At 38.4% G+C, this 21,204-nt stretch overlaps 1 protein-coding gene across 1 annotated transcript in view; it reads right to left on the reverse strand.

The window, feature by feature from the left end:
- Positions 1-1,396: 1,396 nt before the first annotated feature.
- Positions 1,397-21,204, reverse strand: part of ano2b (anoctamin 2b) — a 71,174-nt gene continuing 51,366 nt past the window's right edge. The window contains exons 24-28 of the mRNA XM_087786782.1: positions 16,438-16,590; positions 16,312-16,364; positions 14,277-14,449; positions 7,725-7,830; positions 1,397-4,958 (exon numbers count right to left, since the gene is read on the reverse strand). Of these exons, the coding sequence (XP_087642908.1) occupies positions 4,608-4,958; positions 7,725-7,830; positions 14,277-14,449; positions 16,312-16,364; positions 16,438-16,590 (836 nt within the window). The 3' untranslated portion in view covers positions 1,397-4,607. The remainder of the gene's footprint in view (positions 4,959-7,724; positions 7,831-14,276; positions 14,450-16,311; positions 16,365-16,437; positions 16,591-21,204) is intronic.

A 21,204-nucleotide genomic window follows, 5' to 3' on the forward strand; every position in this document is an offset into this window, starting at 1 on the left:
AAAAGAAAACGGTTCACTTTTGTGCTACCATTACTTTTTAAAATTCAATTTTTATTGACATGATGATTGTTAGTCAAAGAAACACATTTTTTATTACAAAAAAACACTGAACATTTTACTCAGACTCAACAGTTTACACAGCTGGAATTGAACCAACAACCTATGTGTGGCTTTTTAGTTTTTAGGAAAATTGAAAAACCATAAATATAAAGATGTAGCTTTAATGTTTTGACGTTCAAATAAGAAAACCTTATTTAAAACATATTGATTGAATCTGTGTTCAGCTGCATCTTTTCAACAATGATTATTATTCAATAAATGTTTTTCCTCCCTCTGTCTCGCTGTAAGCTGCTGCTCCCTGAAGATGTTCCTCTGGCTCCGTCCTGAAGAACTCACACGAGGTCAGCCAGACCGTTCTGGACAAGATGCTGATGAGTTATTTTGGGGTTAAACTGTTTCTCATTCATGCTGCAATTGTTGTTCTAAGTTTGATTGGATTAATCGTGTTTACTGTTTGGATTGTATCTGTGTATTTTACATGTAGTCGGGTATTTTGGGAGCGTCCGTCCATCTAAACAAGATTTAAGAGGCCGGGAACTCACGCTGGACGCGACCTTCTATGGTCACAGTGTATGGAGCAGGACAGAGACATTAATAAATGAGGCCCTCGAGGTCATGAGATCGTCCTGCAGTGTCTTCAATCTCTGAAGAGATTTAGGATCGAAGCGTAACGGATGTGAGACCTAAATACATCTGCCACATATTCTGCGGTCAAATTGTACGACACAAACTTACATCTAGGAGAAAAGAGCTTCATATTATTGTCATTCTATCAGTTTGCTGTCTACTTTGTGTTTAAAATCTTAAAGAAAAATTCTTTTTTTCTTTCAAGAATTCACTTTCTGTTAGATCCTTCAATGAATGAATGTCTTTCCTGCCGCTTCACACACAAGTTGTACTCTATTTAAGAAGTTAAAGTTTCCTATTTCATTGTAAATTTTCAGAATTTACATCAACATCTTCAAAATAAAATAAAAAGATACAATGTGTTGTGGACGGGATGGTAAATATCACCTCACATTGTCTGACGCTAGCACCGTTAGCCACTAGCTAAGCTAGCTAGTATAGCATTCATTTAGAAGTAACCTATACTTTTTATTACACAATTTTTACAATTGTAAAGGTAGAGTTTTCCGTAGTTTAATTGTCACCAGCTTTACACATTTATACAATCTTAATCTCTCAATAAATGAGTTGAATATTATTTTACAAATATTTTAATTTTCCAAAATATATTTTTTAATTCATTTTTTATCTTTTGGACGTAATAATATTTGAATCCCTCTAAAAAAGTTTTTTTATTTGGTCAAGTGTCAGAATAAACAACTGGTTTATCAATAAATGTTTATTTTCAAAACAAGATTTCGGAGGATTTTTCTCTAAAACATGTTTGTTAAACTAACATGTGGGTAAAAGGTGAAAGAGAAGTAGCAGAAAAAAAAGGGACAAACAATGAGATCAAATATCACAAATCATTCACAAACCAAGGATGGGTCAACGTCTTTGTTTCTCCCTCAAATATATAAACAACAACATGAACCGGAGTCGCGAGAACAGTCCGTAAAAAGGCCTCTGAAACAGTTTGTAGTCTCTTAGTAATCTCAGGCGGTCACATGATCCCATTTCCTCGCAGAGTCACATGATCTCGTCCGTTTCCACACAGGGTTTCCCTCCTTTTTGGGGTTGATGTCGTCGAGCATGAGGATGAAAACTACTTCTGCACAAACTGGAATATCTGGTTATAATAATGGTATTCAAAGGTTTTCATCTGTTCATCTAGTGGCTTTTAACAAGTGATTAGTTTTTGTAAATTCTTGTAAAAACAACTGTTAATAAAATCATTTATTGCTTTAAAATAATCAGAAACCACATTCACGTTTGTATTTATTGTCATTATTTTAATCATTTGCTCGAAATAAACCTTATTTTTTCTGCACAAGTTGAAGAGTTATTTTATTTTACAAATAAATGATTAAAACGATAAATAGAAAAATAGAAAGTATTCATAGATGTAATTTTCTATTTCATTTTATATCATGTTTAACCATTTTTAAGATGTTATATTTTCAGTAACATGAGCAAATAAATATGTAAACATGTACGTAAATATAAAACAATAATTTCACTTTCATTAACCCTGTTTTTAACGTTTCTGCTGGTTTCTAAATCAAACATATTTTGATCTGATGGTCAATAAAACCTTATGTTGCAGAGGCTGGTTGTCATGACGAGCCTCATGTTCTTCTTGAACCGTCGCTGTTCATCCAAATCTACCCTTTCTTGGAATGTCGTCCTCGTGATGGAATGTTAAAGAGTTCAATCTGCTGAAGATTCACAGCGTCTACGAGTTCTACCTCCGGTTATTATGGCTGATGCCTGCGTCGCACAAACACTAGCAGCAGAGAGCAAACGCGCCCGTAAACATCGCAAACAAAAGTCCTGCGCCGTAAATGCTACACATCTGTCAGAGAAATACACAAAAGAAGCGGAAAGCGGCTCCGTGGAACCACTAGAAGTCACTTTACTCTACTCTAATATTCGTTTTGTTCCGCCTAAACGTCTACTTTTTATTGCTTGTCTACGCTATGAAGCTAACGCGCCTCACTTCTTATCGATTTTACCAAAACGTAAAAATCTTAACACTTATCGGGTAAACAGTCGCGACAACGTTCACGTAAAACTTGACGAAAAAGGCTGCCGGGGAGTTGTGTGCACCTGCCTGTGAAAAGGTGTGTTGATATGGGACTCCACCAGATGGCGCCCTGAGCGACGCTTCGACCACCGTGCATGGTGAAACGGTAGATCATTATGGGATGGAATGTATCTCAGTGTAAAGAGTGAGAACTCATATGGTTTGACTTCTGATGGCCAACTTTTGGAGAATCTTGTAAAAACAGGTTCTCGGCCTCTTACACGGGAATAAGTAGGTTTTCCATAGTCAACTGGGAGACATAAGTGACCTGGCTCTATCCCGGGACACGTAAGGTTAAAGTTCACCCGGAGTTCAAATGTCACTCATTTTCTACTCACCCTCATGTCGATTATTGTTTTGGGGATTATTTTCAGAGTAATCTGTTCCTTTTTGGAGTTATAGACAAAATGTTTGTTCATTTTAATGTAGCGACTGGAGCTCAGTTGTCTTTGTGTTCGTCCAAAAACAAACATTCAAATACCTCCGTACTGCTCGCCTGTACCGTCCATCTTGTATTGAAACCTGGACATAAAAAAGTTGTTCTGGAAAAACTTAAATAAGTCTGTATTTTAAGCTTTTTTGTAGCGAAAATTGCCCTTTATCCTCTCATTCAAACACCCTGCAAGTGTCAATGCACATCCGATAGTTGTAGGCTGATGGTCAAGCAGCTAGCCTGGTAGCATCCTCTAAAAACAAGCCTCAAAAATAGACTTTTCCAGAACAATTCCTCATGTCGAGGCTTCCATACAATGTGGACAGTACAGATAGGAAGTATCTGGTTATATTAGGATGTTTTTAATGATAACGAAGACGAATACAACTCCAGTTGCTACATTAACATGGACTCACATTTTTGTTTAAAACTCTAAAAAGGAACAGATTAATGAAAATAATCCCAACACTTAGTCGACATGAGGGTGAGTAGAAAATTAGTTTTAAGTTTATGACATTAAGAGAATCAATGCTCGTATAATAAGAGTTAGATCATGTGACCAAATTATTTGATATAATCGGTAAATGTGTTCAGTGAGTTCCAAACACTCCTATGTGAAGAAGTGACATGTTTTATTTTAGTGGTTAAACAACGATTTACTCAGTGATGAGGGTTTGATTCCCAGACCACCGTCCAGCCAAATCTGAGCACGACAACTTTTTTTTTTAAGCCTTTGGACTTTGGAACAACATGTGATAAACCTTTTTCTAAACTGATAAATGTATAGACAAAGGTTGGACAAAGGACTGAATCTAAATAAGACTAGATAATCCGGATAATTGAGGGGGGTTTTTTCCACCATGACAGGCTTCACTCACGCGTCACTCTCCTGAACAGAACCTTTATCCACATGTGGTAGGATCTCATTTCAACAGAGCCTTGTGCAACTTCTCAGATCGTGTTGAAATGCAGAAAACCAGTGCTGGAAAAAGTGTAAAAAAAAAAGGGTTGAGATGTTTCTGTGCATCTCTCTTGATTTAAGGCATGTGTCACATGAAGAGCCTTCAGCTCAGTGGTGCCGCTCAACTGTTCTGAGCTTCCACTTCCTCGGAAAACACTTTCAAACCACTGGAAGAGCTGCAGCTCAAGCAGATCCGGGTGGACTTCAAAACAACGACGGGGTGGTCTCTGGTCGGAACAGCAGTGCACACAAACTCCCCGAGATGTTCTCCGTGTCGCTCTCATGGTGGTTCTACAGCTTCAGCTGCAACCGAACCTGTTTTGCTCGAGTCCTCTCTGGTCTTTTTTCTGCTGGGTATTTTCAACACTACTTCATAACAGTAACTAATGTGGAGGCTTCTGACCACCGCCTGACCCAAAACACCGCCGGGGGTTTTGAACCCGCGACCAGCTGGAAAAAACTCACACGGCTGTGTGTCTCGAATTGTCGTTTCCAGGCGACGCGGGGACCTTGGCGTTGAAACTGGCCGCCCTGCACCTCATCCTGGACCCCCCGGACTCCGGCGTCTGACTGAGGCCGGCGGGCAAAGTACTGTAGCGACCCCGCACCGAGGCGTAGGGGGCGACGGGGTGTTTCTGCGGGTGCTTGGCGTCCTTGGCGAAGAGGCTCTGGATCAGCTGGAACTTCTCCTTCTCCTCGCGTAAGAAGACGTCCACCAGCAGCTTCTTCTCGCGTTTCAGCTGCTCCACGATGGTTTTGGGGATGTCCGGGATCACCCAGGCCACCAGCAGGCTGAGGAACATCACCAGGTTCTGGAGAACAAACAAGAAACTGGATTATAAAGAACGGTTTCTAAAATGGGGGGCAGAGGGGGTTGGGATGGTCTGGACTGTCCACTTTCATCTTGCAGAAAATTATATCAAAATCCGTGACGTAGTGACCATTGAATCACCTGTTTAAATTCAAAATATTTAAAAAAAGAAGCATTTATTTAAGCTCACAAGATGCCATCCCTGTCCACAACCCTCTCAGTAACGGTGACCTGAACAGCTACCGTAATGCTTTGCCGCCCAGCCAATCAATTACAGCTGTTGATTTCTTTTGACATAGCAACCTAGATATTTTATTTTGATGCACTATTGTAGCCGTCACTAAATAGAGCACTATGTACACAGGCATCATGGGAGTTCACTGTTTCGTTGACACCATGAGTAAGATGCGAGCTATTGATCCGTGATGATGATTCACGAGCCCATGGACCGATCTAGATGATCAAGAACCAGTCGATGGTCCGATAAAAAAGTTATGAATGGGTTTATTATATCAGCAATACAGCGTTTTGTAGTCGTAAGAAGTAGCCGTTAGATTACTTTATTGAATATAAAGGATAATAAAAAGGCAGGACATAGTAGTTAGCATAGCATGTAGCATCACTTCACTCTTCTTCTACTAATCTCTTGTCTTCTTCTCTCTAGCTATACATCAGCTCAATGTGCAAAACAAAAATCTGAGAGGTCGTATCGTGGTTTATTCTTCGTTACCCAATATTATTTTCTCTAAATCCACCCGACCTATAAAGTTAAACACATTTTTTTTTTAGCATTTGAAATATCCTTAACAGCAATACGCTCATTTGGCCAGCAGGTGGCAGGAACCTTCCAAAACTTGCTTGAACATCACAGTAGGATCAAAGATTGTTGGCACTTTAAGAGATTGAAAAATCCTTCGTAAGACAACTGGATCCTGATGGTATTTCTGAACACCAGCGAAATGTAATAACCCCCTTATAATAATATGATAAATAATACAATTAAATGTATAATACATATATAATAATATAGTACAACATAAAATAGATAATAAAAACAAGAATTTGTCAACCTTTTCTTAAATATAATTTAATACGTTAATGTTTTGCAAGTTTGTTGTGAATAATTGTGGTGAAATACTGCCCACGTATAAAACCAGCAAACTTTGCCAAGAGGCTGAAGAGAAGCTCAAACAATGACAGATGTGAAAGTTTCACCCGAAGCTAGTGAATCTGAGATTCTGGATAAAAAGAAGCGCAGTGGAGATGAAGTGGAAATGAAAACGACAAGAAAAACGACGGACAGCCGGAGGAGAGACACATCAAGGACGCCGACTCTGAAACAACAAACCAACGGTGGATTGAATATATTAAGAAGACTGATGATGAAAGGATGAGTCAAGTGGTTGCTGTCATTAACCGTGGTGAGTTCAGGGACATACGGTTGACATGTGTTGCCAGGAGCTGGCAGATAGAGTCGAGCTGTTTATAGTCATGAGAAACCATTGACAACCAACAAAAAATACACACACACACACACACAAATTACACAGTTCTTGGATAAAAACAACAGTATTTCTTCATTGAAAAAACATGTTAATTATAAAAAGGTCAACTTTCACTGAATATGTGTTTGCATCTGTCTTGCCTTCTGTGTAACTAATGTGTTGATTTAAGTGTGTCTTAAATAGATCTTGGACTTTATTGTATAATCAGTATGTGTCTGTTTGTACAAAACTCTCTTTTCATTTAAATATTTTAAGAAAACTTATCTTAAGCCCCGCTCACTCAAAACGTTTCCATTTTCTGGGAATTAAATCTTGTTTAGAGTAACCACGGCCACTCTGCTGTGATTGGTCAAACATCAAGGTTTGTCACTGCGCGTCATCAATCCCTGAAGTCTCCAACTCCAGAGGACTCATTGTATAATCAAAGTGAGGCATGACTACAGCTGGCTGGAGGAGGATTGAAGACCATTATTACGTCATACTGGACTCCGCTCTCGTAACCTCTCGTTCGCTGAGATTTCAGACGGGGGAGAACTTTAAAGAAGAGTGACGCACTTGGAGAGGGTTTGGGTTTCACATTAGTTGTTCTTTAAAAAATGATCCGCAGTTCAGACAATGAAGAGAATCTAATAAAAAGTACCAACATTTTTTGTTCGACAAAGCAGTCCTAGTTCCATCCCGGGAAACAAGCAGGTTTCTGTAACCCACGCAAAGGATCATGGGATAGACTATGCTCTTCTGTTCAGTATGAATGTGTGTGTGCGAAACGGTGCGTTTAAAGACCCAACAAATGATGGTTGATTAAAAGTTTCAGCTCCATTAACACTAAAAAATGAGCAAGGGATTTGTTCAGCTAGCTAGATTCAATCAGGAAAATTAATTTCTTCATTTTTAATGTTTGTTTCCCCATCATCAGTGTAGACAATAATACAAATATCCTCTCAATCCTTCTATTTATCATCTGCCAGGAACATGAAATGATTGACATGTTCTCACAACATTTGAGATGATAAACAATCCATGATCCAGCAACATCTCCGTGTATTATTTGAAGCCTCAAAAAGCCATAATATTGTTGTTATTGAACTACAATGAGGCCTCAACATGGTCCACAGACGGCCTCGGACACACACTCACACTATTTGTGAACACAAGCGCGGAGCAACAAACAAACGTGCGGCTCTCACTTTATTTATTACCCGTGACTGTGTTGTTTACAGATTCCTATCGCAAACAATCTCCGGGAACCGATGAGGTCATACCTGGAAGAGGATGACGAAGGCCAGCCGGGCGGCCAGGACGGCCCAGTACTGTTTGGAGAACTGGTACGCGTCTGAAGACCAGGGCGGCTCTCTGTAGTCCTTGTACCTGGAACCAGAAACACAAAACAGACCCCAAGATTATCTTTCTCGACTCCTCCGTAGACGCCACATTCTTCAGCCAGAAACCTGGACCTGATGTAGAGGTAACGGGCAACAGGTTTTATTTACGTGTAAAACATCTTCTTGTAAATACCAAGCAGTTGTTCGTCAAATTCAGAACTAACATGAAGAGTTCCACATGCTTTGGATCTCAAATGAACTCTTATGACCACAATTCGTGTCTTTAAATAATCAGTCTCCGAGGTCTTCTCATGTTCGCCTCGTATATTTACGAACAAGACACAATTCATTACCGAGGAATCTTATCGAATGAGTTCCATCTAGTCTCAGGCAACTTTTTCCATTTCTATGTTTGGGTTTTTCTTGAATGAAAACATTTGGCTCGGGGTGTCTGGTCGGTCCCTCGTGGAACAAAACATGTCGATATTGTGACACACGGCTCTGGAACTTCTGTGTTCAGCAGGTTTTTTCTTTACTACGCAGACATAATAATGAATCTGGAGCAGTTAGAATAACAGCATGTCTGGTTTGATTCATGTAACCTCAAAATGTACACATCTGTCTGTTTTTAAAAAAGTGCTGTACGTCCATTTGAAAAAAATGAATCACACTCATGGTTGAATCCATCATAGTCGTGCAGATGAACAAGCTCATAATAAACTGGTATAGTAAACAAATTCTTATCAACTTTAAGAAGCTGATCAGTCAGTTCTCATTTACTGATCAATGAATAATAGTCACCAGTGATCGCATTTAAAGCACCCAAAAAAGTTTGTATAAAATCGCAAAGCATCATTACATAACTTTTTGGCAATTTTTAAAAAAATTTAAATGGAATAAAAAGGATGAAAAATGCCATTTTAAACAAGAAACGCAGATTATTAAACAAGATTATTAAATTGAGAATAAAAAATGAATACATTCACATTCACAGGGACCTAAACTAGTCGTTTTTCAGTCCAAAACACAAGTTTTAAACATTACATTTTGTCTGAGGTGGTATATATGCTACTGCAGGTACTTACATACTGTTTTATATCCCAAATAATGTTTTGACTTCCTTTGCTAAATAGCCTTAAAGTGCAAATAACAGTAGTTTTGTCCCTTTAATATTTGCAGCTGTCAATCATCATCGACATTAACGATGGAGTCTCTAACTGAGGTTCAGCATCAGTCGTCAGAAGTGATGCATCGTGGGATTGTTAGTCGTTTCTGGCACCGGTTCAGTTTCATCAGCGCCTCCTGCTGTCCTGAGCCGTGTTATCGTTTCTCATGAACTTCTAATTTGGGTCGTTGTCGATGAGCTGCATGTGGAAGAACCGCAGAGAACAGCAGGAGTGAGCCAGTAAAATATGAACATCAACACGCCGCTCATTATCACGTTGTTTCCCCGCAGAAGAAGAAAATTGAAAAACAATAAAGTCAGGAGGTGAATTCCACGTCTCACTATAAACTAAATCTCTGTATGTGACTCTACAATACTGTATGTATGTCAGTTTTAGTAAAAATGTCTTCTATGTTTTGGAAATGTGATGTATGGATGTTTTTGTTTAAATGATTCATTTGTCTTGTTTAGTCGTTTCAAAGGATCGACCGAAATCCATCTTCTTCTTCATCCGGTGTTGACGCGCGTTCAATTTAAAGAGTTCACTGATGACAACTCAAAGCTGGTCCTGCTTCTTGTTACAGCTTCAGTCCAGCAGAAACAAGAAGGAAAACAATAAGTCTTCATTAATCTGCGGCTGTATCTCCAGTCCGAGCCGAGCAGACATCTGTGGTCGACGGCGACTCTTATCTACATGAAGTATTGATGACATCGTCCAGAGAGACACACAAGGCCGCCGTTTTTAAACGTTTTCTCGGTGAGGCGACTCTTCTTTTTTCCCTCCCTCACAGCAGCGTCCCAAATCAAATTGACATTTAAAGGTTCATAACTCTGGATAAGGATCACAAGATCGAAGACAAAAAAGCACAACAAAGGTCCTCTTTTTAATTTCTAAGAGGCTTACAATGCAAGTAATACATTAGAAATCGATGCTACGCTGAAACTAAAACTTCATCGCGGCTTGTCGAGTTAAAAGAGTCGGTAAATAGGGTTTTAGGGCTGTCAAAAACTAATTCTCAGGAAGACAAAACTCTGTTTTACTACGTGAAGTCATGCATTTAGTTAAAAGAGTTTGCAAATGGAGCGCATGCATGCTCCTCCCATGATGCAACACTAATAGACTCAGGGACTCATTTATTCCTCTTCTATTTGACTGTTTAATTCTGAGTTTGGGGGCAGGAGTGAAAAGATGATTCTATTCCATGTTAATCTTTGTATCCTTTCACTTTGTTCTTTTCTTTCATCTGTGTTCTTTATCTTTATATTTAGATTGTGTCATCTTGCACTTTCTTTTTATTGAACTTTGTACGTGTTTTTATGAATCTATCGTCTGTGTTGTTGTTTGTTTGAAAACTATTTCCTGAAGGAAAGCCCCAGAGGGATCAATAAAGTCTCTCTCTCTCTCTCTCTCTCTCTCTCTCTCTCTCTCTCTCTCTCTCTCTCTCTCTCCCTCTCTCTCTCTCTCTCTCTCTCTCTCTCTCTAATAAAACAGCTCAAATAACACATTGTCATTTTCCAATAGTTTTATTTGTGTGTATTTCTTTAACATTTGCATAAATAGAGATTTAGTTTAATCTAGTTCATCTATCAATTCATATTTCTTCCCCTCATTCTTTTCTAAACTGGATGCTGGTACAAAACAAATTCTACTGCGTACTATAGTGTATCATCGACAAATGCATCCTGAGTCAAAATACACAAATATACAGTATATCTGTTCCTTGTTCAAAAACACATGTTTAAAATCGTATTTCTTTTAGATAGATAGACGAGAAGCTGTCGACACTGGAAAGATGTGTGAAAGGTTGAGTGTTAATCGACACATTCAAGTGTCTACGTTCCTATCAGAGCAGACTTCAGTAGATTCCACGAGTGCATCCGTCACAACAATGTTTTCAATTATATTGAGCAACAAATTAGACGATCATCAAAGTCCTTTACGAGCAAATCCTGAGAAGCCGGAATAAATGAAAAGTTTTTGTGCGTTAGTGTGTGTGTGTGTGTGTGTGTGTGTGTTTGTGTGTGTGTGTGTGTGTGTGTGTGTGTGTGTGTGTGTGTGTGTGTGTGTGTGTGTGTGTGTGTGTGTGTGTGTGTGTGTGTGTGTGTGTGTGTGTGTGTGTACGGGACTGTATGGTGTCTGATTCCTTCTCCTTATACAGTCATGAGTGAAGAATGTTGCCGTGAGAGTCTCAGCTCTTTCTCCGGATTCTTTTCAGTCAAACCATCTTGTCTCTCACGCTATCGCCAACGTTTTAATGTCACATTTAACTGAAAACCTCTGTACATTTACAACATATTTTTGTGTTGTTTAATTTATTTGAATCTGTTTTAATTCCATTCGGGTCTACATATATACATTATATACAGTATATGTACTGTATATCAGTTTAATAACGGCCCGTGTATGGAGCCTCAGAGGTGACATGAATGTCATTCATTGTATCACGTGACATATGTATCTTCGTGATATTTTTAACTTAAGATATTTGTTTCTCTCTCAATTATTGTTGTTGTTGTTTTTTGTTAGTTGTTTTTGTTCTTCATGTAGTTCATATTCATGACTGTAGTTTTAAAGTTTCGCCACTAGATGACATCGTTAATCGCTTCGGTAAGTAAGTAAGTAAGTTATATTTATAGAGCGCTTTTCTGGACCAGGGTCACAAAGCGCTTAAACAATCAAAACAATACTCAGTAAAATATATACTTAAAAGATCAAGATAACATCGAGACCAACACAGGCGTCTCAGAGCATCAAGGAAAAGTCTGCACGAATAAAAGTGTCTTCATATGTGTTCGTTGGCATGGTTACGGTTACTAGTGGGTTGTAAATAAATAATAAATATTATTGCGAGTTTACACATGTTTGTGAGATCAGACATCGTTAATTTGTTTATTATTATTTAATTAATTATGACTCACAGGATCAATCTGTGAAACTAACATTTTCCATCAATTCACCTGTAACCAATGTCTTTTTACTACTTGTCAATAAATTAAATCCCTTCCTCTCTGCCCAAATATTTTCCTGGGCAAAGTTGCTGTGCTTTGAAGATCCTGCTCAAAAATTATACAGTTTGTGTTTTTAGTTATTCCTAAAAACAACTAAATATGTTTGAGTTTCCTTTGAGCAAAAACATTTTCAAAAGTATAATTATAGTTTATTGTCTTGAGCAAAACAACTAATGTAATTATACGAACATGATCCAAACTGATGGCAGTGTTGTAATCCAAATAAAATATAATAAGATGACATTTAAGATTTAGAGCAAAGAACCAAACTTATCCAACTACACAAGCCAGGCTTCGGTAAAGTGCGGCCCGGGGGCCACATGTGGCCTTCTGACTGTTTATATGTGGCCCTCAAGAGGTGAGATGACAGATGTCACTCATGATAGTTCTGCTCTTAAAAACTTTTTTTTAGGACCCATTTCCTCTTGTTTCACTTCTCTTTATTTTTGATTTTTATATCAAATCATAAAGAGATAATATTTTTGAGAAGTTTATATAAAATTAAAAACTATACTTTAATATTTTTAACGAAAGGGCATAATTATATAGGATAATTTACATTTCATCCAAACATTTGTTAATCTTTTTTAAACTGTCCCATCATATAAACCCTTGTGTTTTCTCTGGGTCGAGGTGACCAGAACGCCCGTAAACAACACAAGGGATACCACAAACACATTTCTTTTCGGCTATTCGGGTCATCTTGACCCCGAGACAATGCAAGGGTTTAGGCTAATTGTAGACCCGATCCATGGAATGGTTGATGATAGCATTGATGGGACTTCAAGCACAAATGTACAATGCAAGTAATACATTAGAAATCGATGCTGGGCTGAAACTAAAACTTCATCGCGGCTTGTCGAGTTAAAAGAGTCGGTAAATAGGGTTTTAGGGCTGTCAAAAACTAATTCTCAGGAAGACAAAACTCTGTTTTACTAGCGTGAAGTCATGCATTTAGTTAAAAGAGTTTGCAGATGGAGCGCATGCATGCTCCTCCCATGATGCAATACTAATAGACTCAGGGACTAATTTATTCCTCTTCTATTTGACTGTTTTCTGAGTTTGGGGGCAGGAGTGAAAAGATGATTCTATTCTGTGTTAATCTTTGTATCCTTTCTCTTTGTTCTTTTCTTTCATCTATGTTCTTTCTCTTTATATTTAGATTGTGTCATCTTGCCCTTTCTTTTTATTGAACTTTGTTCTTGTTTTTATGAATCTATCGTCCGTGTTGTTGTTTGTTGGAAAAAACTATTTCCTGAAGGAAAGCCCCAGAGAGATCAATAAAGTCTCTCTCTCTCTCTCTCTCTCTAATAAAACAGCTCAAATAACACATTGTAGTTTTATTTGTGTGTATTTCTTTAACATTTACATAAATAGAGATTTATTTTAATCTAGTTCATCTATCAATTCATATTTTTTCCCCTCATTCTTTTCTAAACTGGATGCTGGTACAAAACAAATTCTACTGCGTACTATAGTGTATCATCGACAAATGCATCCTGAGTCAAAATACACAAATATATATCTGTTCCTTGTTCAAAAACAAATGTTTAAAATCCTATTTCTTTTAGATAGATAGACGAGAAGCTGTCGACACTGGAAAGATGTGTGAAAGGTTGAGTGTTAATCGACACATTCAAGTGTCTACGTTCCTATCAGAGCAGAACTGGAGGTGTGAAGTTGAAGTAATAACACGAACACCTGTAGGAAAACTCAAGGCCAACCCTCCACAGCCAGAGCAGTCTTAGTGTTGGCACTTGTTCCGCCAGGATCTGATCCCGGGTCTGTGGTCACGAGAGCGAGGAGGAAGCGAGCGGTCCGCGACGTATGACGGCCCTAATAATGCACAAGAGTAGATAATTGCCCAAAGGCGACGGCAGCACAGACGAAACCTTTCTTGGTAGATCTAACGGGCAAATTTCCTCGCCCCGGCAGTGTTCACTGTCTCGCCTTTTTGCTCGCGACGCGACATACCACGAACCGCCGCCGACACAAAGCCAAGTATTCTCCCCTCGTGTCATTCTTAGCTGCCTTATGTAACGGCAGGTCAGCCGCCGCTTTCAGTGGGCGCTGGCATCCGTGACCTTCTGCTCTCGGACCGTTTTACTGCTTTTCGCGGCGAGTCGTTCGCCGGCGGCACGAGCGTCAACGCATAGAAGACGCTTTTGTTCCTGTCGTGGACGGTTACTCAGCTTGAGCGGCATCTCCAACACTGTGTGAACCACAGGACGTCGGGAATCTATCCCTCTGAGTTGACAGTACATTTCTAACATCCTTAAAGATGCGTCTCCTTGGATTTTGGTTGAACCCGGACTCACCTGCAGAGGGTGATGTCCTGCCCGTTGTGGGGCGACGTTCCCGCTTTAAAGTTGGACACGTTGAAGTAGGAGAGCGTGTGGTCGATGAAGCCGTGCATGGTCCCGGTCTGGCTGTACATGTACTGGTACACCAGGCGGGGGATGAAGTCGGATGTGAACGATATCACGAAGGCCTGCGGAGGAAATAGAAGATTGATTTGTCAGATGTTCTTTTTTTTCACTGAAACCAGAACCATGTGACCCGGATCAAGCTGCTTGTTGATCCACGAATCTGCTCCGTATCCAAGACAAACTTGTTGCTTTCTTGAGCTAATGAACACAAATATGACCTTCCTAACACCAGCGTTGGCATGTGTCTGTGAAGTTTGCTTTTATTTCTCGGATTTAGAGATTGAGTTCATTAGAAGGGCTTCGTGGAAACATTACAGCTAATCCAGGTTATGCTAGCTAGTAAACGCTGTACTCAAAAGAAGGTTTTGCTTGTTCTTGGTTCTGGTCACGCTTTGAAACGACTTCCAGGAAAATGTTGGTACAAATGTTAACCTGTGGGTGACTCACTAACCTGTTACACTTTTGTAACATTGATCATTTGGGGGAGAGATACATTTTAATTTCGATTTAAATGATGATGATTATTTACTATCCAGGATCAGGTAATCTATTATGTTTTCCAAAACAACATTGGATTGAAACACCTGATCTAGATACACAGGTTTTAAGATGATCACATCTGGGTTATAGTGCCCTAATAAATATATACATATATCACAATATAGGCTTCTATCATCTTACAGAACAACAGGAATAGTGTCACGTTATTAATATTATTATTTTAATTCTGAGATAAAACACGAAAATTACAAACATCTACTTCTATTTAGAATTTCTCATTTAATCCCTTATTTGAGCTAGACAAATAAAATATCCAAACATAAAAAATCAGTGCCAGATATGAACAAAAAGTAATAAAAATATGATACATAAAATGATCTTATTCTACTTTTTCTTCATGAAATCCACCTTGTTATCCCACCCTTTGGTAGGATCAGGAAAGTCCTGTTTTTTGTTGGATCCAGATCCAGTTTTGAGCAACACAAACTGAAGGTTCTATCAACAGAATAAAACTAGGATTGGAACCATTTTCAAGATATGATCCAATGACCATGAACCTGTCACACAGAAGTCACTTGTCCGTCCTGATGGTTTCCACCTGTGATCTGTATCTTACTTTGTCTTGAGTGTTTGTGTTGGTCCTGCACCTCCCACGCTACGAATAAGACGAGTTACCAAGTTTGGATTTCTGTTTGATGATCCTTTTAAATGAGTAACTTTTTATTACCAAAGTTTTTCTCTAAATTGAAGTGTAAGTTATAATACTTTTGTTTGTTTTAGATGAACTAGTGTAGCTTAGTGTTTTGTCTTCCTTCTCTTTGGAGCGATTTTTCGCTTAAAGATATTTATTTGTTAGAGTTCCTGAGAAGTTTAGTTTAGGTATAAGTAGTACAAGTAGAAGTATTTTAATTCCCCCTCAGTAGTGGGTTACATTTTACTTATCTTTTGGCTCAGTCTGATGTTTGGTTTCTCTGTTTCATGCCTGGAAGTTCAGTGATTGTGATTCATAGAATCATTATTGAAGTCACTTTGCTTAAAAGAATCAAGTAAACAAATAAACCTTGTAAATAAACTTGCTTGAATTGCTTGAGTTCTGCGTCTAAATCCTGTCGTCAGCCCTGGCCTGACAAAACCGACCTTTGAAATGGCCACCAAGGTAAGAATGAAGATTCTTTCATTATAAAACTAAATAACAAACTATCGTGTCTAATAACAAATTAAGAAAATTGTTGTGACAGGAAAATATAATTCTTTAAAAAATGACACTCATGCATTCAATCGCAAATGAAGTACAACATTCATCTGGTTTTAATGTGATTGCCTTTTTTTGCTGGGTCATTATTTCCATTTTCTTTAATAAGATTTCTAAATGTTGGTTTTGTTCAATGAACCATCGAACACATCACAAATGATTCTCACTTACATTTATAATAACTGAGAATTTCCCCATTCCACTGAGGATGTTGTACCATATACCTGCGAATAAAAGAGGAACGAGTTAAAAAATAAAACACATCCGTTGAAGGACAATATACTGAAGGTCATCCACCGATGTCTTTCGCCCGGATGGCCACGGGTCTGCGCAGCTCCGTGATAAACTTCTTGGCATCGAGGCGGATTTCGATGATGTTGTTGAGCAGAGCGAAGAGGGGAGCCAGAGGAAAGGAGGCCACGAAGAGAGAGACGAAACCGAACTGGATGACTGCGGAAGACAGATTTAAAAAAGTCAACATCGCTGGCCTTAACGTGAACAACAAGTTCCAGAAAAGCACTCAGAGAGCGCAGACCTCTGCCAAGCAACTAATTTTCCCCCCAAATTGTAATTTCCATATTTAATTTAACATCATCGGTGTATATTTTTTCAGATAAGTCGTCAAGTAAAACTATGTTTGGTCACACAGACTATAAGACACACGCACTCGTCATCCTATCTCTGACGCAGCCTCTCGAGCCACGACTGCTCAGATGACGGACGAAGTGTTGAAAACGCTGCGAGCTAAGGGAGTGTTTTTTAATGAGGATGCTTTCGGACTGACAGCTCCGCGTCTGGAAGCCAGCCGACGGAGTCAGGAGAGCTGGAGGCGAGCGCTGAGTGACCTGACTCGTGGAGTGAACCGGGGGTGAGCCAGAGTGTGAACCCGGGGCAACGGCTCGAAAAATACTCCGGCGAGTACAGCTCCAGACAAGAAAGCGCCATCAATCTTTTATTTTTTTTCCAAAAAACCAGCCGAAGAGGCGTGTGATGGGAGTGTGTGTCTGACGTGTTCGGTGTTACCAATAGATTTTTCCAGCCCTCTGCCTCTAGCCCTCGAGCAACACCAGCCTTCGTCGTTCCATCAGATTCATAACGTTAAATACATCCATTACGAAGCGACGAGAGATCATTTAACGTGTTCGGACACAGCTTTATAATGCTCATGCTTCTAAATAAAAAAGATTATTATATTTTATTTGAACTAACTTGTAATCAAAGAGGTCATAAAAGCTTATCCAGCAATAATAGTGATATATGCCTGTACTTGATATACAAAGATAGTAGTAATTATAACGAAAAATACACTGTATAATAATATACTTTGATTTTTATTTTGGGAAAACCATCTGACGGGCCGCAGAGAAATGACTCGTGGGTGAGATGTGTGTCATCTGGTTGATAAATTGGCAAAAAGGCGAACTCACACACATATTCAGCGTTAATGTCCCTGCAGTGGAAATAATTGAATATAGTTTATTCATTTATTTTCCAAAGCTTATAATGGGCTTAACACTAATCCTAGCTTCTATATATGTTTTTTTCCCCTTATTTTTTCTTCAATAGTTTCATTGGAAATAACAATTTAAATCACATTTAACAAAACACAATATTCTTTGTCTTTTTCTTTTACATGTTTTCAACATTGCAAAGAGAACAAATAAAAATACCAAACACGTCATAAAATAAATATCTTGGTCTCAACATCAAAAGTACTTTTTTTGGTGGGAAGAAGTGATGAAATTTTCAGGAATATGAGCTTAATATCAGTAAGAGAAGCAATAGTGGTTTAACTCCAGCTAAAGTAAGATGATGATCATGAGGTGACATGAAGCTATATATATATATATATCCTTTTTTTATTTTTTTATTGATCAATTCTTAAAAAGAAAAAAATATTAAATACAATTTGTTGTTTCTCTGTTTCCTGTCTGTCAACAACATTCTTTATTACATTTGGAGTTCTTTTATGATCGGATTATATATTTTTTCAGTTTCTAACAAGCTTTTATCCAACCAGCTGTCAAACAACTCTAAACACAATTAGGTCAGGATTGGTCTTTTTTGGAAGAACCACTCACACATGTTTTTGAGTGAATGAACACACTCTCTTTTTAATTGAAATCAGCTTTTTTAGTGAAACACTGCAGAAAACTAACCAGAAACTGTTTCTTTCAACTGAGAAAAATCTCTAAACTTGGGGAAATGTGTCATAACACGATTTAGAGATTATAATCCATGTGTTTGTGTCTTCTCGTTTAGACTATTGTAACAGTTTGTTTTGGTGTCTTAACAAGAAGGAGCTGTCTCGCCTGCAGTTGATACAGAATTCTGAGCCGCTCTAGTAGAAGAACTCACATTTCTCTGATCCTTAAAACGCTTCACTGGCTTCCAGTTTCTTTCAGGATCAACTTTAAAATTCTGGTTTTTAATTTCAGATCTATTCATGGTCAGACTCCTCCTTACATCAGTGATCTGATCCAGCCTTACAGCCCAGCTCGGACTCTGAGGTCTGTGGATCAGAATCTACTGATGGTTCCTGAACACTCTTCCGGACCAGAGGAGAGAAATCCTTCCAGACTGTTGCTCCTAAGCTTTGGAACGATCTTCCTCTGTGTTTGATGATCTACTGACTCCTTCAAGAAACATCTTAAGTTATTTAAGGCTTTTGCCTGATTTTCTGGTACTCCTGTGTTTGTCTTATGTGTCTTGATCTTTTAAAGTATATATTTTAACTGTTTATTGTTTTTGATGTTTCAAGTGCTTTGTGACCCTGGTCTAGAAAGGCGCTTTAGAAATAACCTTTACTTTACTTTACAATAAATGTAGGGCCACAGAATATTATAACACAGGCAGCTCTTGATTTCAACTTCACACGATTCCTCATCATACTCAGACCAGAGATTTCTTCTTAACTTTGAAACCGCTCGTATGTTTGGACTCAGACGTCCTGCTGACCGTCCGTTTTGTTTTAATGATCAGGACCAACAGGGGAAATCTCTGAGCAAACATAGCGCCTACACCAGATCGGGAATGCCGCACTACCTGCTGCAACTGGCTTGAGTGAGGCTTGTGTGGGAGGAACACAGAATGTGTGTGTGTGTGTGTGTGTGTGTTAGTATGTCATGCAGCATAAGCATCATTCAGCCTACACTGACTGTGAATAAATCAAAAATAGATTTAATTAAGATGTCATAGTTTCCCACGTAAGATAAATATCTGGATAAATGTCGTGCTTGTTGACCAATATTATGATATAATTCCATATTTGAGTGTAATTCATCAGTGCTGTGTGTGTCTTAGTAGGAGGTACTTTTTGTAAAGCTTGTGACTATTGTGGCTTTTTTCTTTTGCATTTGTTTGAGAAGTGTAAAGTGGGGCGACTTTATTTTTTGGGATTTAGAAAAGAGCTGAGCCAGAAGGCAAGACTTTATACTGGAGGCTGCGGTACCCTGGTGGCTATAAGTTCCTCATAAAATTGAACTTCAGCGTCACTTAATGCAAAAACATCCAACAGAACCATGTTTTAAAGTAACAATAAATAAGGAAATACGCTCTTAAAGTTGCTACTAGAGATTCAGAGTCTAAGAGACACACCAGGGGAAATTTTGTAAATACTATTTTTACTGTACCTACTGTCATAACAGTAAAAAGGATGTTGGAATTTAAATGTGGACATACAGTTACAAAGCAAGAAATTAAAAATGGTCAACGCATGTTTTTTATGCAAATGCAGTAAAACTGAAACATAAATGTACGTGAACTTTTTTGTTTTGTCAACAATATGCAGTTTTCCGAAAGCTGTTGTACTTTGATTGACAGCATGTATCCTGTGAAGTGAAAACAATCCTTGTTCTTTGACATCATCATTCAATTTTTAGTCAGATTTCCAGTGTTTTGGTGAAGTTAGTGTGTGCGGAGAAAGAGTTGTTCTATTTTCAAATGTAGAGTTACTATGTTTTTAACAAAATGTAATTTTGAGAAGAACATTTTCCCTTCGGCCAATTTCATTTTTCTGTGTTAAGAGATTAAAAAGAGTATCTTAAGTATGTTAAACGGTTGTAAAGTGAAAAAATGTATGTAACATGTAAATGTAAAATGTAACAAAATTAAAAAATGTCAATGTAAGCCTGTTGCTGTAATATCAGCGTTTGACTTTGTTATGTCCATACTTAATATTTAATATTTGTTTTTTGTTACTTCAGTTATTTTTTCAATTAAAATAAATATCAACTAACATGTTGATTTAAGAGTGTCTTAAATTTATACTGGACTCTATTGTATCATCAGTATCTGTTTGTACAAAATTCTCACTGAAAACACTTCAGTTCACTTTTGTTTTTCTGGAGATTAAATCTTGTTGACCATAACCACACCCACTCTGCTGTGATTGGTCAAATATTTAGGTTCGTCAGCGCATGTCATCAACCCTGGAAGTCTCCACCTCCAAGGGACTAGTTTTTTATTATGTCATAATGGGCTACGCTCTCGTAACCTCTCATTCGCTAAGAGTTCAGATGGAATTTTATAAAGTTTAACTTCGAAACATGGTCTTGATGAGGGACTTACTGCATCTTGGAGAGGAAGACTTCTGACATTTGAAACATGTGAGTGAGGAGAGTTGAAGTTTCACATGAATTGCCTTTTAAAGTACTAACACACAACTCGTTGAGCCCGAGTTGAAGCATCAGAGTTGACAGAATGAGCTTCATGTAATAATAAAGAACTTTCAGCCAAAATTACACTCACATGGACACAGGGACTAAATTGGAATGGATTCACTTAGAAACTAAGGAAAAGTGCCTTTTAAGGCATATTATGGGCTCAGCCTCAAGGACGGTCGTTGTTCCAGGTGCTTAAATACACAAACTCTGCCAGTCCAAGTGGACTTCAGTGATTCCTGCTTCCTCTCTGTTGGAGGCTAGACCTTGTTCTTGAACCTCCACGATAAGCTGATGGTTTTTTTTTCATAACCGAACGTAAACCTTCGCCAAGAAACGAGCAAGGCTTAAATAAGCACATGTCATGTAGGTCAGAAAACCCCCAAATAAACAGAGCTTGTGT

This window comes from Callionymus lyra, chromosome 3, assembly GCF_982586985.1.
Source record: "Callionymus lyra chromosome 3, fCalLyr1.hap1.1, whole genome shotgun sequence".
NCBI classification, from domain to species: domain Eukaryota; kingdom Metazoa; phylum Chordata; class Actinopteri; order Syngnathiformes; family Callionymidae; genus Callionymus; species Callionymus lyra.